We start from the raw sequence: 19,967 nt of genomic DNA on the forward strand, positions 1-19,967 counted from the left end.
TTTTATATAAAATATTCTCACTAATATTCATCACGAGCTCAATTATTTAAGTCAAAATAGTAAAAATATAATTTACACTTTAATATTTATTTTTTCCTAATATTTACACATTTGTTATATGGAAAACTAATTTAAAATTTTACATATTTTTTTTGACAATAAATACTTCGATTACTATTAATTTTGAATCATGAAATCCAGGTAAATATGAAAACAATCCTCCCAAAGTCTGCACTCAGACATAAAATATGCTGGCTTAGTCAAAGCATCAACAACGCAGTTCGCTGAGCGTCGTATATGAGTACATTTTACATTGTATAGCTGTATTAATAAAGATCTTAGTGTTATTAAAACAATAAATTTCTCATTTTTATGTTCATATATAATCTTATATTCATTATTTATATTTTTTTCAACCAGTTAAAAATGATAAAAACACTACACTACAAAAGTTATAATATCGTGCTAGAAAATATCCCGATTTAAAAAAAAAAATCTTAATAAAAATCCAAACGAAAATAATATTCAAAACCCAATTCCAACGTATAATTTTGAATTTTTTTAATATTTCATATTCAACTAATTTTTTTTTTCGCATATTTTTTATATTCAAGTTAAAAAGAAGAAGAATCCAAACAAATATTATTATACAATAACAAAAATCTCGCGAGCGCGAGAAACAACCACACGATAAATTCTCACATCTCGCGAAAAGGACAGGTCATCACCCGACAACCAACTACGAGTGGACGCTACCACGAATATCCACTCGATTTAATCATCTTTCTTCGCATCCGCACTAACCGACGTCTTATAAGCACAACTACTTATAAACATAAACCCTCTGATAACTTATATGATAAGTACTATGACTTATCACACGATAAAAAAAGGCAGTGATAAAGGACCGCCAAACCGCATCGAAGAAAGCGAGACGAAGTCCTCCACCTCTGCCCACGCTCGCCCTCTCGCTTTCGATCGAAACTCCAAATCCATGCGTTCACAAACCCTAGTTTCCCCAATTCTCGTGTTCCCGCCGTGAAATCCCTGGTTCTCACGGTCAGATCCGTCTACGAATTGCTCTGGTCGTCGTTTCAAGCTCCGATTTGACCCCTGATTCGCTGGTTTGGTGGGGTTTCCGAAGGATGTCGTCGTTGAGCCGGGAGTTGGTGTTTCTGATCCTCCAGTTCCTTGAGGAGGAGAAGTTCAAGGAGTCTGTTCATAAGTGAGTGGTTGCTTCTGCGTGTGTGTGTGTGTGTGTGTGTGTGTGTTCTTTCTTGTTCTCATTTTTGAGGGTTTGGTTTATTGATTTTGAGATGAACTTGGGGATTTTCGTGCAGATTGGAGCAGGAATCGGGGTTTTATTTCAATATGAAATACTTCGAGGAGAAGGCGCTGGCGGGGGAGTGGGACGAAGTGGAGAGATATCTCTCTGGGTTCACGAAGGTCGATGATAATAGATATTCGATGAAGATATTTTTTGAGATAAGAAAACAGAAGTATCTTGAAGCGCTTGATAGGTTTGTTTTTTAATTTATTTTCCTTAAATTCGTGTTTTTATGTTTTTTACTGTAAAAAGTGATTAAAAAAATTGAGTTATTTTTTTATGTGGTGTTGTTTATAGGCATGATAGGGCGAAGGCGGTTGAGATATTGGTGAAGGATTTAAAGGTTTTTTCAACGTTTAATGAGGAGTTGTATAAGGAGATCACCCAGCTTCTCACACTTGATAATTTTCGGTAAGTTGGGTTTTCTCATTGATGCTATTATATAATTAGACTCTTATGATGGTACAATGTTTTTAATCATGTCGCTGGAATTTGAATGGAATGGCTTTTAGTTCTTCTGTATGAAACAAAATCCTTTACATTTTTCCATTAAAACATGTGCTAGTATTGGTCTCTGTCTTGTTGATTGCGGTTCAACAAGCGTAATAACATAACAAATGAATAATGTGACAGAGGGGTACCTTGTCTTTTATCTGATCAATTTTTGAAGGAAAAGGCTGATAACAAATAAAAAAAAAGATAGAAAGAGAAGTCTTTAGTACACCTTCTATGAGAGCTAGACTGAGAAACAGTTTTTGTATTATTGATGTATCGACCAAAAAAAAAAGAAGAAGAAGTGATATCTGAGTTTCAATCATTTAAGTTCAGCTTTGCATGAGCAAGGTGAAGAAATAAAATGACTAATTATCATGTGGATTAACAAGTGGCTGAATAAGAATGCTTATCTGACAATCCTTGCTAAAATATGAAATCTGTGATGTTCTTCTTTGAGTTGGAAATCAGACTTTGATTAGATAATTGTTTCAAAAGATGAAGATTGCTAAATGCTTTCTATGTTTTATTTCTGATAGCCTTTGTCTTCCTTTTTACGACATATGTTTGCTAGTGTTGAATTGATTCCTTTTTTCAAGAATTTATCTGTATATGGACATGAATTGAATACTTAATCAAAGTGGTTTTTCCTTTTTCCTTCTACTGCAGGGAAAATGAACAGTTGTCTAAGTATGGTGACACTAAATCAGCTCGTAGCATCATGCTTATTGAGCTTAAGAAGCTCATAGAAGCAAATCCACTATTTCGAGACAAGCTAGTGTTCCCCACTCTCAGAGCTTCACGGTTGAGAACTCTAATTAATCAGAGGTACAAGATATCTTTTGCAGCTACTTTGGTAATGCAATATATTAGTATTTGTATATGCTTCTGAATGAGATGCTCTGTTTATGACAGCTTGAATTGGCAACATCAGCTTTGTAAGAACCCAAGGCCGAACCCTGACATCAAGACCTTATTTACAGACCATACTTGCGCCCCTCCAAATGGAGCTCGTGCACCATCAGTCTCTGTTCCTCTTGCTGCGGTTCCGAAGCCTGCAACATTTACTCCACTTGGAGCTCATGGGGTACGTCTCTGTTCATCAAAAGAACTTTTAACCATTGGGATTGTGTAGCCCAAAATATTCATTTTGTGTGTACCTTAATGTTGTATCTTTATGCAGTCATTCCCACCTGCAGCAGCGGCAGCAAATGCAAATGCTTTAGCTGGCTGGATGGCTAATGCAGCTGCTTCATCATCTGTTCAATCTGCTGTTGTTTCTGCATCACCCATACCTTTTCCTTCCAATCAAGGTTTGAATCTTTAATCTCAATTTATGCAGTATATACAAATGGAAAATACTTTCTGAGTGATGAGGGTGTCTCACTCTTCCATTGTGAATGTTGCCGCCATATCAAATTTTATTTATAAATTGCTTCTGGAAGATGCTTGATTTCTTCTAGTTTTCTCTTTCTTTTCTTTTTTGGAAGTCTTTTACAATATTAGGGTGCTTAGACAAAAGGATAATGGATTAGATCATTTCTAGCTACCATACATGGATTTTATCACATAAATTTAGATGCATTTAAAAAAACTAGGACTATAGCTGCGAAGGCATACCTCATGAGCAAAAAATATTAAGAGAGCTGAGCATATATTTGATTATTCTTTGTACCATAGCTTCTCTTGTGAAACGCCCAAGAACTCCTCCAAATGCTCTCAATATGACAGACTATCAGAATGCTGAATCTGAACAACTTGTGAAACGCATACGGCCTATTACACATCAGCCTGATGAGGTAAAACTTGAGAAATATTTTTTTTAGCATTTCACTGGTTTCTATGCTGCTTCGATTATTTGTTTACATTGGTTTACATATTTCTCACATGCAGGTTGCATATCCTGCTCCTGGGCCCCAAGGTGCATGGTCACTGGATGACCTACCGAGAACAGTAGCATGCGCTATGAATCAGGGATCAAGTGTGACTAGCATGGACTTCCATCCTTCTCATCATACACTTCTTCTTGGTATGTTCATTTGAAATTTAAAAGTTTAATTTATTCCATAGATAAGTGTATAGACTTTTCATGATCAGTGAGGGTTATGTCTCATGCTTTCATGTTTTGCAGTGGGTACAACGAATGGTGAAATCACTCTCTGGGAGGTCGGTTTAAGAGAGAGATTGGTTTCAAAGGCATTTAAGATATGGGAAATGACAACTTGTTCTTCACAATTTCAGGTAGTTCAAATATGTTGTTTGACTTGAAATAGGTTTTTCTTGCCTAAAATACCTTCATAACATCTGGTGGACTTTAGTTGAGATATTTGGTGAACCTTGTCTAGCTGGGCGAGGATTGCATGCTATATGATTATGTTGATAAATTGTTGGATAATTGTTTGTTTCCCGACTTCAAAACAGAAATTACTCTCTTATTTTCTTAGTTCAGAAGAATGGGGAATGAATTGTTGAAGTATTATAGGCCAATTTGCTTACTGAGCTTTTGGTTGAAGAATTTCACCAGAGTTCTCAGTTTATATCGGTAGGAGCAGAGTAAACTATTTTGTCAAAGTAGTTGAGTTTTAAATTAGCTAGGCATTTACTTATTCTTTTATGGTGTAAATGGTCATTCTTATCTTGTCTCTGCATATATATGTTCATTTGGATAGGCTGCTATTGTGAAAGATTCTTCAGTATCGATTACTCGAGTTTCATGGAGTCCTGATGGAAGTTTGATAGGCAAGTATCCTAGTTTAGTGTGAAGCTAGTTTGGTGCTTTCTATTTGCTCACTTGTAATCTGACTCCTACAGGGGTTGCATTTTCAAAGCACTTGATTCACCTTTATGCCTATCAAGCACCGAATGATCTTCGCCAATTTAGGGAGGTTGGTTACTGCATTTTGTATATGCATTTTCTGTGTTTCGGTCATATTAACAAATTTGTTCTTTGGCCAGATTGAAGCTCACATTGGTGGAGTAAATGACATAGCATTCTCTTATCCAACCACCAAACAATTGTGTGTGGTAACTTGTGGGGAGGACAAGCTGATAAAGGTCGAAACTGGTTTTTATTTCTTATTTTTATCACTTTATTTATTGACACGCTCTTATCATCTCAAATTCCTTTGATCTATTACAGGTGTGGGATTTGAATGGTCAGAAACTTTTTAACTTTGAAGGACATGAGGCACCTGTTTATTCTATTCGTCCCCACTATAAGGAAAATATTCAGGTAATTTATATTTTATTGTTTTATTTATAACTTATGCAATTTTCTTGTAAGAAAAGCATAAACCTGATGTTCTGTCGACACTCATATGTTGATTTTATCAGGGTACTTGTAGTTTCTTTTTTAAAATTAACAATTTAAACTTAATCAACTTACGATAGATTACATTCAAATTAATTGAAGTCATTGTTGTGAGCTGCAAGAAAAATGGAGTTATTTGGTGAATAATGGGAATTCTTTGGTCAAGAAAAATTCTATAACCTTTCAATCAGTTGAACACTAAGCTTAATATTTCATGAACTGTTTATTTTGTGATTGATCACGATAATTTGATGATAACATGCCGATTCTTCAAATAGTCTTCTCTTTGGCAAGGAAGAATTCATATGAATTTAGTCAATTTGATATGGCAAGAAGATTTTCTGGTGTTGCACGTACGGGTGAAAAGCCTCAGTTGTTTACTTTGCTATCTACTCCTCTAAGTACATACTGCTCCTCTTTATGCAGTTTGTCTTCTCAACTGCACTTGATGGGAAAATCAAGGCATGGCTGTATGATAACAATGGTTCTAGAGTTGACTATGATGCCCCTGGGCATTGGTGCACAACAATGTTATATAGCAGTGATGGGAGCAGGTAAGAGATTGTATGACAAAGTTTAAACATTATTCTTTTCTCTGGGAGCTGCCATTCAATAGTACACTGCTTTTATATGTTTGTGGTTGTCATTTAGGTTGTTTTCATGCGGGACTAGCAAAGATGGAGACTCTTTCCTTGTTGAATGGAATGAAAGTGAAGGCGCAATAAAGAGAAAATATTCTGGCTTCCGTAAGAAGTCAACTGGTGTTGTTCAGTTTGACACCACACAGAATCATTTCCTGGCTGCTGGTGAAGAAAATCAGATAAAGTTTTGGAATGTGGATAACCCGGCTATGCTTGCAAGCACAGATGCTGAGGGAGGACTTCCGGTTGGCATTTGATAATTTACGCCTAGAATGTTACAGTCAGTTTCTAGAGTCTTTTTGACTTTTTTTTTGCATCCATGGCAACAGAATCTTCCCCGATTGAGATTTAACAAAGAAGGGAATCTTCTTGCTGTCACAACAGTGGACAATGGTTTCAAAATACTTGCTAATGCAGAAGGCCTTAGATTACTGCAACCTTTTGGAAGTCGACCCTTTGAAGCAATGAGGGGTCAATTTGAGGCTTCCCCTATTAAGGTGGTAACTGTGCTTTCAACAAGAGATTCATGGTAACTTTCCTAACCAACTTATTCTCAACCAGGTTTCGGCTGCTCCAATTGTTGCAAGCATCTCCGCAAACATCAGTAAGGTGGATCACTTGGACAGAAGCTCTCCTGCGAAGCCATCTCCTATTCTTGTAAGATAAGCTATAAATTAATTGGTCTACTCATGTTTGTTTAGACATATTGTGCGTATTTTTATTTTGAGAAATCTGCTTGATTATTCTTGGCAGATGCGTGTTTGTTAACTTAACAGTGAATAGGTTCCACCACCTCCGCCCTAGTGCTCAAAGTCTACATTCAACAACTTGTACATGTTTTCTCATGACTGCCTCATCAAACATGTCATCAGTGCTGGCATTTATATTTATGTGAAATTCTTTCTTTTCCAAGTGTCGGTGACCATGAGAGGCCATTTCCCAATTGCTTTCTCTTCATTATTCATGAATGATGAATCTAAATCTGTCACTTTCTCATTGAGTTGGGCAAACACAAATGAACCAGTCTTCACCTCAGACTTGGATTTGGTTTTCAAACGCCGCTGCCTTAATTTTGTATTCATATGCAAATAACTCAGCAATGCTCCTTGTGCTCATTTTGTTGTCAGTAAATGAGATTGTCTTTGTTCTTTCAGCTAAAATCTGGTCCTTTCTACTCTGGTTTTTTTTACCTCCAGGTGCATTTTTGGCTTTGTGCACATGTTATGGAATGCATTATTTACTGATTTGCACGATAGAATTTTATATTTTTTTGCAGTTAAATTCTGTCAGAATTTAATAAGACTCCCTTCTCATACTGTATCACATTAAACTAGTTGTATTACTGCTAAGCAGACTAACCTACTCTCTTCAATACTCTTTGTAGAATGGAGCTGATCCTTCCAGGAACATCGAGAAGCCAAGAATTTCAGAGGATTTGCCTGATAAAACCCAGCCCTGGGAATTGTCTGAAATTGTGGATCCTCCTCAATGTCGTGTTGTTACTCTGCCGGAAAATGCAGATGCTCCAACCAAGGTGACTGCCACTGTGATAATTTTTTGTTTTGGGCATATCAAATGGATTGTCATCTCTGTTCATCTGATTCTAGTAAAACCTCAATTCTTTTCCAGGTCACAAGACTTCTTTACACAAATTCAGGTACTGGTTTATTAGCTCTAGGATCCAATGCTATTCAGAGATTGTGGAAATGGGCTCGCAATGAACAGAACCCAAGTGGCAAGGTAATGGAATCATATCCGTGTGTCTGTCCATTTGATTGGTATTTGTGTGAAATACAAAATTTCTGACTTTATTATGCTAAAGGCCACGGCTAGTGTTGCTCCCCAACAGTGGCAACCAAACAGTGGTCTTGTTATGACCAATGATGCTTCGGATACAAACCCTGAAGAAGCAGTTCCTTGCATAGCACTTTCAAAGAATGATTCGTATGTGATGTCTGCTTGCGGAGGGAAGGTTTCTTTGTTCAACATGATGACATTCAAGGTAAGTTGCTAACAAAAATACTAAATGAAAATTTCTGATTATTAATCATTGATTTCATGTGATCATTGTCTTTGCAGGTGATGACAACTTTCATGGCACCACCTCCTGCTTCAACTTATTTAGCCTTCCATCCACTGGACAATAACATCATCGCTATTGGAATGGAGGATTCTACAATCCGCATTTATAATGTTCGGGTGGATGAGGTAATATTCATCTGAGAGGATAACCTTTTTCTTTTTGAAACCTTAATTCATGTTAACCGCTTCTTTCCATTCTCTTGTAGGTGAAAACAAAAATGATTGGTCATCAGAAGCGTATAACTGGCTTAGCTTTCTCAAATAATCTCAACATTTTAGTGTCTTCTGGTGCTGATGCTCAGGTATGAAGCAAGTTACTTGGTACACCGTTTCTTTCTATTGTCTTTACCTTAGAAATTCAGCTGTTGTGCCCCACAGTTTCTAATTAGTAACATGCATGTTTTGTGTCAGAAATCTGTGCCCATATCCAACAAGTTTTTTATATTGTAATTTTTTACAATAGTCATGCGCTTATTGCTGTGATTGCAGCTATGTATTTGGAACACTGATTCCTGGGAGAAAAAGAAATCCATTTCAATTCAATTGCCTGCTGGGAAGGCTCCTGTTGGTGATACTAGAGTTCAGTTTCATTCTGATTCAATTCGGTTGTTAGTGGTCCATGAATCACAACTAGCAATATACGATGCCTCTAAGGCGGAACGTATTCGTCAGGTAACAAATTATTCAAAGACCCATACATACTCATCATGACCAATCAATTTCCTCACAGCACTTGCCTTTCCTGTCAGTGGGTTCCCCAAGGCAGTCTAGCTGCTCCAATATCACATGCAGCATTCTCATGCAACAGCCAGCTGGTTTATGCCGTCTTCTGTGATGGCAACATCGGAGTGTTCGATGCTGACAACTTGAAATTAAGATGTCGAATAGCACCATCAGCCTACTTATTTCCAGCATCCACAAACAGGTACTTGGTTTATCTTACAAAGACAGGTGAAACTATACAAACATCACATGGCCTCATGTTTAAAAAAGATGGACATACATAGGATCCCTGTTCTCATTCTCAGAACACTTTTAAAATATCAGAATGCTTTTAAACCTCAGTAAAACATATTTTGGACTGCTTTAATTGAACTTTTGATAATCTTGCCGCATCATGGAATGTTCATTTTCTTTTGCAGCAACCCGGCAGTGTATCCCTTGGTGATCGCGGCACATCCACAGGAAGCAAATCAATTTGCAGTTGGATTAACAGATGGAACAGTTAAAGTCATTGAGCCTTTAGAATCAGAAGGTAAATGGGGGTTACTATGCCTGCTGATAATGGGGTTGTAGTACAAAATGTCCGGGCAACGGCATCATCAACAACAAGTAACTCAGCTGCAGACCAGCTCCAACGATGATATCTTTTGTCTTGGTGTAATGTAATCATGTGTTATGTATCTTTATTTCTTATGTTGTGTTAATATTAGGTCATTTTATCTTTTTCTTTGTTTCTTTATTTACCTTAGTAAGTGCCTGCTGAAAGTAGTCAGTTAAAGAAGTAACCAAGGGAGTGTGATAGAAGACTGATAATGATAGTTTATATGTTATGGATATGGTGTAATTCTCAGTAAATGTCTTTGTTGGTATAGATTTGTTTTTGTTTGTTTGTGTTTTTCTTGTTTTTGATAAATGTGGAATCATTATTATTAGTGGTGTCAAACCCGGGCCCGGCACGAGTTGGCCCATGCTTGGCCCAAGCATGGTGTTACAGTATTGTATCCGGGCCAGGCACTGCCCAAACCCTGGGCCGTGCTGGGTTAGGAGTTTGTAGACCACGGGTCGGCACGGCCTGCGGCTAGTTTTGGACCAACATGGCCTGACACGTCAAATGCAACTTTTATATATATATATATATATATATATATATATGGTATATTTTTGTTTTTTTAGTCAATAAAGTTTAAGTTCTATGTTTTTGAATTTTAGGATATTTTTTGGATATTTTTTTTTACAATTTTAGAGTATTTTTTTTATATTTTTGGATTTAAAATAAAAAATATAAATATAATATAACCTGGACCGGGCCACGTGCTGGGCTGATTTTGGTGGTTGGCAAGCCGTGCCGGCCTGACATGATTTTTAAATGGGTCGTACCTGTTCGAGCATGTATAGTGCATGAGTTGTAGTGGACCTAGGCCGTGTTGGCCTTGTTTGACACCACTAATTATTATTAGGGTTTTTTTCTTGTATGTACTCTCCTGAAAATGAGTAATTGATTAATTGTGTACATACTCCATTAGAAAACATTTTATTTTATTTTTCTTTAGATGAGGTTTGTTTACAAGTAAGATAAAAACTTACATTTAAAAAAAAAAAAATCAATGTTTTGTGAAAGCGTTTATACAAATATGATCTTGAGGTGTTATGAGCGCAATTACCCACTTTTAGAGGTAACACCTATAAAAATTCTTATTAACCAAGAAAAATAATTTAATGGATTTGGTTCTATGATAACGTTTTTTCTTAACCATGCGTTTACAAATTTACATTCAACAAGATGAGAATGAATCACATCTTGGTTGCATCATAATTACCACTAAATCGTATTCATAAGATCATTGTTCTATTACTAAATTATTCTTTATTTTATTTTTAATAATATAATTCTGAATTGAAAAAAATAATAATAATATTGGTATTGAGTCTTTTGCATAAGTTTCTCATTTCAGAGGGGATCAAGAGATCAAAACATACGCAAGATGAACGCAAAATGTTATTGAATTTACGTTCTAGATTTGTACCCGTTCCTAACTTAAATCTTAAATGAGGGTGCTTATCGCTTAGTGTAAAATAATAATAATAATAATAATAATAATAATAATAATAATAATAATAATAATAATAACATAAGGGAAAGAAGCAACCGTGAAATGTCCTTACTCTGTAGGGGGTTAAGCTTTACATTTCAATCTATCATGGAAGTGTTCGGCTCTTTCACAAAAGTCTCTTTAATTCAAATCCCACACATCTTTGAGAAGAAGTTCAGATGGCAGGCAACAAGTAAAAACAAGCCTCACAACATGATTCCATTAATAATCCCCTCTCTCTTCTCAGAAGAAACAGATGATAACAACCATGTTCCAACCACTCATAATCCTCAGTTCAGCCATCTTTTTTCCGAAAAAAGGATTATTGTTAACACAAAAAATGTTAAGTGAATCACTGGCAATTAAGTCTAGCAAATGTTAAGTATCCTGTATGTCCTCTAGCTTCTTGGCATGGCCTTACCATGACAGTTGTGGTCGATGTAGCTTTGTCCGCATTTTCACCGGTATCTTCACTTGATATACATTGTCTTTTCCTACGCGTATGAGTAATTCTTCGATAGCTTTCATCACCACCATCAGAGCTCTGTATCCTTCCCTCTTGGATTTCATACGTGCGAAGGAGGACCTCAAATGTCCTTATATCTGCAATAGCATAATGAGCAATACATTCCTTTATTATGCCGTCAACCAAAACACGAACAATCTTCAAAGTAATATTATTTCTAGTTTTCAAGAGTGAATGATATGGGGGTAACAAGAAGAAAGTTAACGGAAGTAGATCAAGTCCGACACAAAACCGTCTTGTGACAATGTGCCAAAAGGTCTTACACACTATGCCTATGGCTCGTTGTCGGTTTTCATTACACACATTCCTCAGGGGAGCAAATGTTCTTCATGTTGTTGTAAAGAATGCAATATGTTGAATATCAGTCAGTGGATGTCTAGTTGACAAATTAGATTCATTTCTAAACTAATAGAGGCAAAGCTAAAACATGGTTAGGGTCCATTCATCTTGCAAAGAAACAAATGAGTTGTAAATATGCTCTATATATGCTAAGGCAACATAAAGCTCAAGAGAGAAATTAAGGGGTGGGTGGTAAGTGGTAACTAACCTGTAAAATTTGATCTTAAAGCTTCACAAGACCGTTGTACTTGCTCGATGCATGGAGAAAAAGAACATAAAACACCATCCTGCTTCAACATTCTCGCAGCAGATGGTATCGCAAGCCATGGTTGTGGAAGGTCAAGGAATACTGAATCGATAATCCCTTGAAATTCATCAGGAAATCCTTCCCCTTGAATGTCTCGAACAGCAACGGTAACCAAATTGCTCAATCCATTTCTTTCAAAGTCATCCCTGTTGAGTTGAAAGTGAATCAAAAATAACAAAAAATTGGGGAATCCCTTGCTTGCTTTATATAATTTTAAACAATGTCTCTCTACAACTGAATACTACCTTCATCAGTAAACCACATAGAATTTGAGAGCATAGATCAATAACAAGAAAACAGAAGGATGAAGAATTGTTCAACTTGAACCACAAAAGTTATCCACAACTAAATTGCAAATGATATTCCGCAACCATTCATGATGAACTATCTAACTAAACAAAAGAACATGAATTATAAAATCAAATGCCAGGGATACTCGTTGAGATCAATATATGCAATTAATGTATTGCGGAAAGACTACTTAAATTAAGCACCCAATTTCTACTCCAGGAACACAAAATATTGCTAACACTGCTTTGAGGTTACAGGAGCTAACTAGCTTTGAACTTGAGACAAGAAAAGTATCAAGTTTCTTCTTTGATGTTCCTCCTAGAATATGTCATCATACAGTGCACCACAAAGCCAAGCATATTCCTAATATCTAAAGAATGTTTACGCCTATACAAGATGCTTGATTTAGGAGCATTACTCTTTGATACATACAAGAGCAATTAACATATCTAGATCTAATATCTAATCAAATCCACCATCTGTCACATTACAGACAACCTGACTAATGTAGAAGTTACAGTGATGCATTTTATCTTGTTATGTCAGTTAGCATATATATTTCACTGTACCAAAACAAGTTTAACTATTAACAACATGAAACAAAGGCATTAAATTCACATTCATCAATAAACAAAATGAAGATTTGATAGCCTACCTAGCCAATCCTGCCCTTTGCTCATGAAAATCAAACGTATGAACATGGCCAGAAGGCGCAACCGCTCGAGCAAGAGATGTAGTAAGCGAACCACTCCCAGTCCCGGATTCAAGAATTACACAGCCAGGTACAATTTCCAAGTAGGAAATCACAAAGCTAATATCAGCAATGTATAAAATCTGAGTTCTGTGACTAAGGACCAAGGTCCATAACTCAGGGGTTGGTGCTAAGATATAAACAAATCCCCCTTTACTGCTCAGCAACTTCGATCCAAAAGGTTTTCCAATCCAGTCGGAATGTTTGAAAACTCCAAATCTATTTTGTAGTTCTGAGCCTTTCTTTACTTTGACTGCCTTCATGTTGTCATGCCTCTCATATACAATAACCAAATCTCCATCAGAAATAAACCTCTGAAAAGAATTCTTCTTTGATGGATCAATAGACAACATACTAACAGTTACAGACTTCAACACAACACCGAGATAAATTTCTATCTGTCAAAAACTGCAACCAATAAAGCAAGCCATCATACTAAGACCAAATTTTGCAATATTCAAATTTCACATTTCAATTTTGCAATTGATTCTGAAATAAACTGAATAGTTATCAGATACACAGGTGATCCCAAAACTAATGCTACAATATGAGCAATTCAATATATACTCATCCAAAAATCACAACTTTAAGGTTAATTTCTTACTCTTTTTACTCTAAAAAAACAGTGGGAAAACAAGATACAAATTGATATGTGAAATAATTATAAAGTATTTAACATGACAGATTTCATGAAACCACAACTTATTTTTCATCCTACCATAACTAGTGAGTTATTGAGTGATCAAAGCTTCCAGTTTCCCTATATATATACATTACTTTTCAAACATTAATAAGAGAAAAACAACAATGTATTAGAACATAGATGCAGGAAACCAGTAGTAAAGAAAAAAAAAAAAAGCATTTTGAGCTTCTGGAGTTGGCCATAATTGCATACCACAACTAAAAGAAAACAGGATATTACCAGAAAATACATAAGAAGACAAATCACAAAATCTAAGGAAGTAGAACATATATATATATACATATGAAATAAAGAAAAAAAAAATCATAAGTAAAACAAAATAAAATCAAGAAAAGAACACTAGATGAAGAAAAAAAAAACTGAATCATGAGAAGAAGAAGAAATTTACTGGGTGTTGTTGTGCTGCTGAAAGGGAGAAGGAGGAGGTAGCGGCTTCTGCGCAGAGAAATACTAGATAGGGCATGGTTTATTTTGTTGATTATTATGAGATTAAATTACTTATTAGTCCCTTCAAAGTTCAAATCTGATATTCTAGTCCATCTGACTTTTTTTTAAAAAAATTTTTACAATTTTTAAGACTCCAGTTTTGCAGGGCCCTTAAATCGATGTTTCAAAAGAATTCCTCAGCAGCTGCGGACTCAGGAGTTTAGTTCAGTTCGGACTTAAATAAAAATAAATATTCTCATATTAGTTGTCTTTTAATTTTTCTGCGTTTTTAATCCAACTATGATCTCTCTCAGTCTAACCACGACCAGTGGCAGAACCATAGCTCATCGGTAATGAGAATTGAAGTTAACTACTATCATTGTGAGGGTTATTTTGAAAATTTTCTCAAATTTTATTAAAACTTTAAAATTTTTAGTAATTTTAAATAAGTTACATTTGTCATTCCACATTATCAATTTAATTATTTCTTAATTACTAAAAAAATTATAAAGTTTAAAACATTGTTTTTTTTATAATTTTTAAAATTTCCACAGTTTTTTAAAAACAAATTATTTTTAATTATTAAAATTATTAAAAACTTAACATTGCAAACTCTAGGATTTAAACCATGGTATGCTTCTATCATCCAACTCCCACAAAACCACTCAAGCACATGCCCATTACATATTAGTTAAACACAAACAAAATATTATTAAACATTAATATTCATATAAAAAATCTTATTTGACATAGTTCTTCTAAGGTTTTCCGACCGGCCAGCCAGGGTTTCAACCGGGCTTCCACCCATGTGGGTCCGCCCCCCTGCTCCTCAGTATTCATTCGAATTCTAGCAATTTCTTGAGTGGGTTGTGAGCTATCAGTGCTTGAGAAACTACTGTATTTTTTTTTTTGGGATAAAGTCAATAAGCGACGAAGTGACATGTAACTTTAGAAAAGAGAACGAAATGTATTCTTTACACAGAACTCCCAATAAGACTCATAATGTGAATTGTAATTTGAGAAGCGTAATTACTGTTGAGTTGGCCCACGTATACAAACTACTGTATTTTTTTATATGTTATCTACTCTCTTTTCATTGTTAGTGGACAATTAATATTTAATATTATCTTATTTATTTATTTATTTATTTATTTTGTAATTTTTGTATATGTCATTTTTATTTGGCATATGTTATTTTGCTCGATAAATTATAATTTATCTATTTTATTAAAAATAAATAAATTTAACATGTTTTAAGTTTCTTGCTATCCGGCCCATCTAAGTATGGACCAGAGAAAATGTTATGGACCATGTTCTTCACTTTAAATAATTTTATATAAATGAAGAATTACAATAAAAATGCATACTTTTCACAAAAACTATAAATAATTTATAATAAAAAAAAATCAAAATACCAGCTTGGTTAGATCCATTGTTTCCCATTGCAAGAATGATAAACAGGACATGATCTATTTTTTTATTAAGTATTACTAAATTAAATTACTTATTCATACATTAAGATTTTAAATCTAATAATATAATCCTTTTAAATTTTTTCCATTTACAAACATTAAAAAATAAGATTCAAATCTTGTGGTTTTTGTACCTCACCTCTGGTAAAAGCTTTCTATCGTGTTGAGTTGTTTTTTTAATAAAATTATAATTTACCCACTTTCATAAAAAAAAAAATTAATTAATTAATTAAATAACTTTTTAATATATCTTTCATTGGCCATTGAAACTCCTTTTCTTACTATTCTTTATTATCTGAGTGAGTGAAATCAAGAACTTAAATTCACATTTTAGAGCTAAATACACGCACACCTTGGCACATATCATTACTCAATTAGGTCAAGAGTGACTCAGTGGTATAAATCAGTCAGTGGTATAAAAGAGTCATGTACCTGAGGTTCAAAATATATATTAAAGTCAAGTATTTAAAAAAACAAAACAAAAACAATAAACAAATAATTTTTTTTTTTTCGTCAATATCAGTGGCACACTGTAAAAAAAAACCGTACACAAATCTCGATTGAGCTAGTGAAGATAGAACTTGTGCACATATAAACGTTGAAATCAACTCATATATAATAACTAATGGAAATCCGACTGTCAACAGACCATTTAATTGTTAATAAATGATGTGTGCTTATTGGCTAGATAAAGATCACCACGATTTGGTTTATGAAATTCTTATCAATTTCATAGTGTTCCAAACCTTTCCAAATAAACAAATCTTGGCACAAGTACATTCTGGATTGAGAAATTTATCAAAATAATTATTGAAACAAACTATTTAATAAAAATATTTTATAAAGAAAAATACAAAAACAATGAAAAAGCTCTATAATTAATATATTCAATTGAAGAACTGGCCTATAGCCTTCTTCATTAAGATTTCCCCGTATGAAAAGAATCCTAATTAGTCTTGTATTCCTACAAAAACACTCAACTTTGTTCCAATCATGAAAGGATGGAAAGTCACCGAAAGGAGAAACGTGTTAGATTTGATGATAAATCAATGTAAAGTAGAGATAAAAAGTTGAGAACAATAACATTATCAAAAGTAATTCTAAGTTCACACGGTTAAAAAGTTTAAAAATGCAGCAATTTTCTTTCTTTCTTTCTTTTTGTTCTTTTTAATGATTTAGTTAATATAATAATATTTGTACATCCAACCAAGACTCATCAGCAGCTTTTAACTAGCACAGCTTTTCTTATTAATTTCGAAATTTATAGAAGATATCAGGACGTACTGATCAAACCATTGAAACCTAAACACTCCTTTTAGTTAAAAAAATATTATCAACACTACTCCTCTTCGCCTAGTTTACATGAATTTCCAATTTCTCTGATTCAAAATTTTTTTTTTTTTAAAAAACATTGTGGAGAGATATAAAAATATAATTTTAATAATTGGATCAGTTTAGTAAATTAAATTAAATTTAAATTTTTTAATAAATATTATCAAACTATATTCACAGTAAACTCAATAACATTAATTCTCTTATTGTGTGAAAGCGAAAACATAGTTGGAACCTGAATACAAATTTAATCAATAATTTTTTTTATGTGTTTAAATCTATGTTTCAACCGAATAAGGGTTGATTCTTCAATCCATTTTCATTCATAAAAAACATACTATTTAATATAAAAAAAAAACAAATCTTTATTCTCCTAAATATTCCCTTTAATCTCTAAAATCTAATCTAAAAATATTCTTTAAAACCCAACCCTTCAATTTCAATCAAAAAATATCACCACAAAATAGATCTACACAAGAACCAATACTTCTCCAAAAAAAACCAAGACCAAACAAAAGCATCACCAAAAACTCAAAAGACAAAAAACTGAAAGCAGGAGGAAAAAGATTCAATGGCCACATATTGGAGTCCATGATGAACACGCACCACACCACTCAGTACGTACCATCAGGTGATTTGATCAGTCTATGTGGTGGAAAGTGGAAACCATGGCAAAAGCAACAAAACCCCCCCTCCCCAAACCCAAGTCCCTTCCTCGAAACTACTCCGCTCTTTCTCTCTCTCTTTCTCTGTTCCTTCTCCGTACTACCACCCCAACTGGTGAAATCCTACTCCAAAACAACAACAACAACTCCAAGTTACGGTCTATTAACAACCGTACAAATCGTCAAAAGTCTATCCCTAATTCAAGGACCCCGTTTCCTCATGCTTTTAGACACGACACCTACTCCATTTATACCAAACCTCTATCAACGGCTAGGATTCTACTTAAAAGGATAATTAACGGTAGATATTTGTAGATAGAGACAAAACGCGTAATAGTGACGCGTGTCCCTGAGCAAGTGAACATACACAACGAAGCTTCCTATGAAGCTGCAAGTCGAGACGGAGCATGGATCCCACACCCTCACCAACGCGTCTTTTGTGTATGGACTCATTATCCACCGTTTAAATCAAGAGATCTGATCTCGAGGCAAAAATTATGCATATATAGATAAGAGGTGAGTGATGGTGAGGGTGAGCTTAAGCGTACCTTGAAGCAGAGAGAAGGAGAAATGGATGGTAGTACCGGAGGTGATGGGAATGCCGGGGCATTCGCCGGAACAATCGCGCCGGCGCCGAGAGGGTACGCGATGAGTGGGAAAATCATGTTGACGGCCATCGTGGTACTTTTCTCCGCCGTGCTTGCGGTTCTCTTTATCCATCTCTATGCTCGTTGGTATCTCCTCCGCCGGAACGCTGTGCGGCGCCAGCGTCGGCGACGAGACAGGCGGGGTCATGTCTTCGCTCAAGCCCAAGCCCAAGCTCAAGCTCCGGCAGTCGCTGCTGTGAAAGGACTGGATCCGGCGGTGCTGAAATCGCTCCCGGTGGTGATCTTCTCTGAAGAAGAAGAAGAGAGAGAAGAAGAGGTCGAGTGTGCGGTGTGCTTGTGTGAGTTGATGGAAGGGGAGAAGGTGCGGATCTTACCGAAATGCGGCCATGGATTTCATATAGAGTGCATCGACATGTGGTTCGGGTTCTCACGCTACATGCCCTCTCTGCCGCGCCGCCGTGGAGCTTGTATCCGAGCCGCCGGCGTGCGGGGTGGAAGAGGAGCCTTCAACCTCGGAAACGGCGGCGGAGATGGGATCCAAGTCTCCGAGAAGCGCGATCATCATGCTGAGAAGGCTTTGGAGTAGGGATTTGAGGGGCTTCAGAGGCGGTGAGCCAACGCCGGAGCTTGATCTCGAGAGAGGCGACGGAGCGGTGTCGGTGAGACTTGATCAACGCTCCTGATGTTGCCACGTGGATTTCAATCTTCACACACTGTAACTGTACATATAAAATTTCTTTAAATTTTCTGTACATATAAATCCCTTTTTTTTTCAAATATAAAAATCCAGTTTAATTTTTACTCTAAATTTTTAAATTTTAAAAATTCAAAGCAAAACCGTGACGGCGCTGTAGCCAAAGCCCCGCGTATCACACGCACCGCGGCAATAGCTGGCTATTCTTTGCGTGTTACGTGGCTATCTCCGATTCGCTCGTTATATGGGTCCCACAATAAAATCAACCAATAGGATCCCAACACGTCTCCTTAAATAAAAAAATTTAGAATATATATATATATAGTGAGAATTAGAACTTCTAATTAGACTAGTAGGTTCACGACGGCTGACCTTGGGGAACGGAATGGGCATCGGCACCGGTGGTGACGGGAACCTAAGCAGCATCTGGACACCGGGCGGTAAGATGACCATGACCGCCATGATTATCGTCACCGCCCTCTTCATCCTTCTCTTCTTCCACTTATACTCCCGCCTTTTCCTCCGCCCTCGCGAACCCTATTCACTGCCTCGACCGCCGGTGATCCGCCGTCGCCCGCTCATCTTCGTTGAGACCCGGCCATCAACGATCCCCTCCTATGAGCCTCCGCGAGGCCTAGATCCGATCGTCATCGAATCGATCTCCCCAGTCGTCGTCTTCCACAACGACGGCGAGATCGGGAGCGTGTGCGCTGTGTGTTTGGGCGAGATTGAGGAGGGAGAGCTCGCTCGGATCGTCCCCAAATGCGGCCATGGATTCCACGTTGAGTGCATCGATATGTGGCTTGCGTCGCACGCTACTTGTCCTCTTTGCCGCGCCGCTGTGGAGCCAATCGGGATGCGAGGGTTAGGAATCGATTCGAAGGTTTCGGGGGGAGGAGTTCATCCCGGCGGCGATACGGTGGCGCCGGAGCTGGATTTGGAGCGGGGGATGGTGGCGGAGTGGGCTCCGCCGGTGACGGCGCGAAGAGAGAGAGTGAGATGAGAGAATTTGTCTTCGTTTCTTAGGCGCGAAGGATTCATGTACTGTGTGCTGCGAATCTTAAAGCGAAGTATATACGGTTGTGATCTTCTTTAATATATATTTTTATTTTTATTATTTAATTATCAGCTTTTTTTTAAAAAAAAAATCATTTTTGATAAATGTCTGAAAAATTATATATATTCAGC

At 36.2% G+C, this 19,967-nt stretch overlaps 3 protein-coding genes and 1 pseudogene across 3 annotated transcripts; 3 read left to right on the forward strand and 1 right to left on the reverse strand.

The window, feature by feature from the left end:
• The first annotated feature begins 928 nt into the window (after nucleotides 1–928).
• LOC120264767 (protein TPR1-like) lies at nucleotides 929–9,446 on the forward strand. The gene is given in 26 exon segments (XM_039272594.1): nucleotides 929–1,225; nucleotides 1,341–1,520; nucleotides 1,625–1,738; nucleotides 2,489–2,647; nucleotides 2,735–2,906; nucleotides 3,003–3,132; nucleotides 3,500–3,618; nucleotides 3,713–3,848; nucleotides 3,951–4,060; nucleotides 4,489–4,558; nucleotides 4,631–4,704; nucleotides 4,775–4,873; nucleotides 4,959–5,051; nucleotides 5,556–5,683; nucleotides 5,781–6,015; nucleotides 6,100–6,267; nucleotides 6,332–6,427; nucleotides 7,155–7,304; nucleotides 7,400–7,510; nucleotides 7,593–7,772; nucleotides 7,850–7,978; nucleotides 8,059–8,154; nucleotides 8,342–8,524; nucleotides 8,602–8,777; nucleotides 8,995–9,122; nucleotides 9,125–9,446. Coding segments are annotated over 26 exon segments (3,408 nt in total). The 5' UTR covers nucleotides 929–1,145; the 3' UTR covers nucleotides 9,217–9,446.
• Nucleotides 9,447–10,859: 1,413 nt separating this feature from the next.
• Nucleotides 10,860–14,066, reverse strand: LOC120264276 (tRNA (adenine(58)-N(1))-methyltransferase catalytic subunit TRMT61A). The gene is made up of 4 exons (XM_039272074.1): nucleotides 13,971–14,066; nucleotides 12,784–13,287; nucleotides 11,739–11,983; nucleotides 10,860–11,268 (listed from the first exon to the last, which is right to left on the reverse strand). Exons 2-4 carry the CDS (start codon nucleotides 13,230–13,232, stop codon nucleotides 11,018–11,020), a joined length of 945 nt encoding a protein of 314 aa, XP_039128008.1. The 5' UTR covers nucleotides 13,233–13,287; nucleotides 13,971–14,066; the 3' UTR covers nucleotides 10,860–11,017.
• A 3,924-nt stretch (nucleotides 14,067–17,990) lies between these two features.
• On the forward strand, nucleotides 17,991–18,886 carry LOC120265864 (annotated as a pseudogene).
• Nucleotides 18,887–19,083: 197 nt separating this feature from the next.
• On the forward strand, nucleotides 19,084–19,888 carry LOC120265865 (RING-H2 finger protein ATL2-like). Its single transcript, XM_039273833.1, has one exon. It carries the CDS (start codon nucleotides 19,165–19,167, stop codon nucleotides 19,780–19,782), a length of 618 nt encoding a protein of 205 aa, XP_039129767.1. The 5' UTR covers nucleotides 19,084–19,164; the 3' UTR covers nucleotides 19,783–19,888.
• Nucleotides 19,889–19,967: the final 79 nt, after the last annotated feature.

The sequence above is a fragment of the Dioscorea cayenensis genome, chromosome 7 (genome assembly GCF_009730915.1).
Source record: "Dioscorea cayenensis subsp. rotundata cultivar TDr96_F1 chromosome 7, TDr96_F1_v2_PseudoChromosome.rev07_lg8_w22 25.fasta, whole genome shotgun sequence".
NCBI classification, from domain to species: domain Eukaryota; kingdom Viridiplantae; phylum Streptophyta; class Magnoliopsida; order Dioscoreales; family Dioscoreaceae; genus Dioscorea; species Dioscorea cayenensis.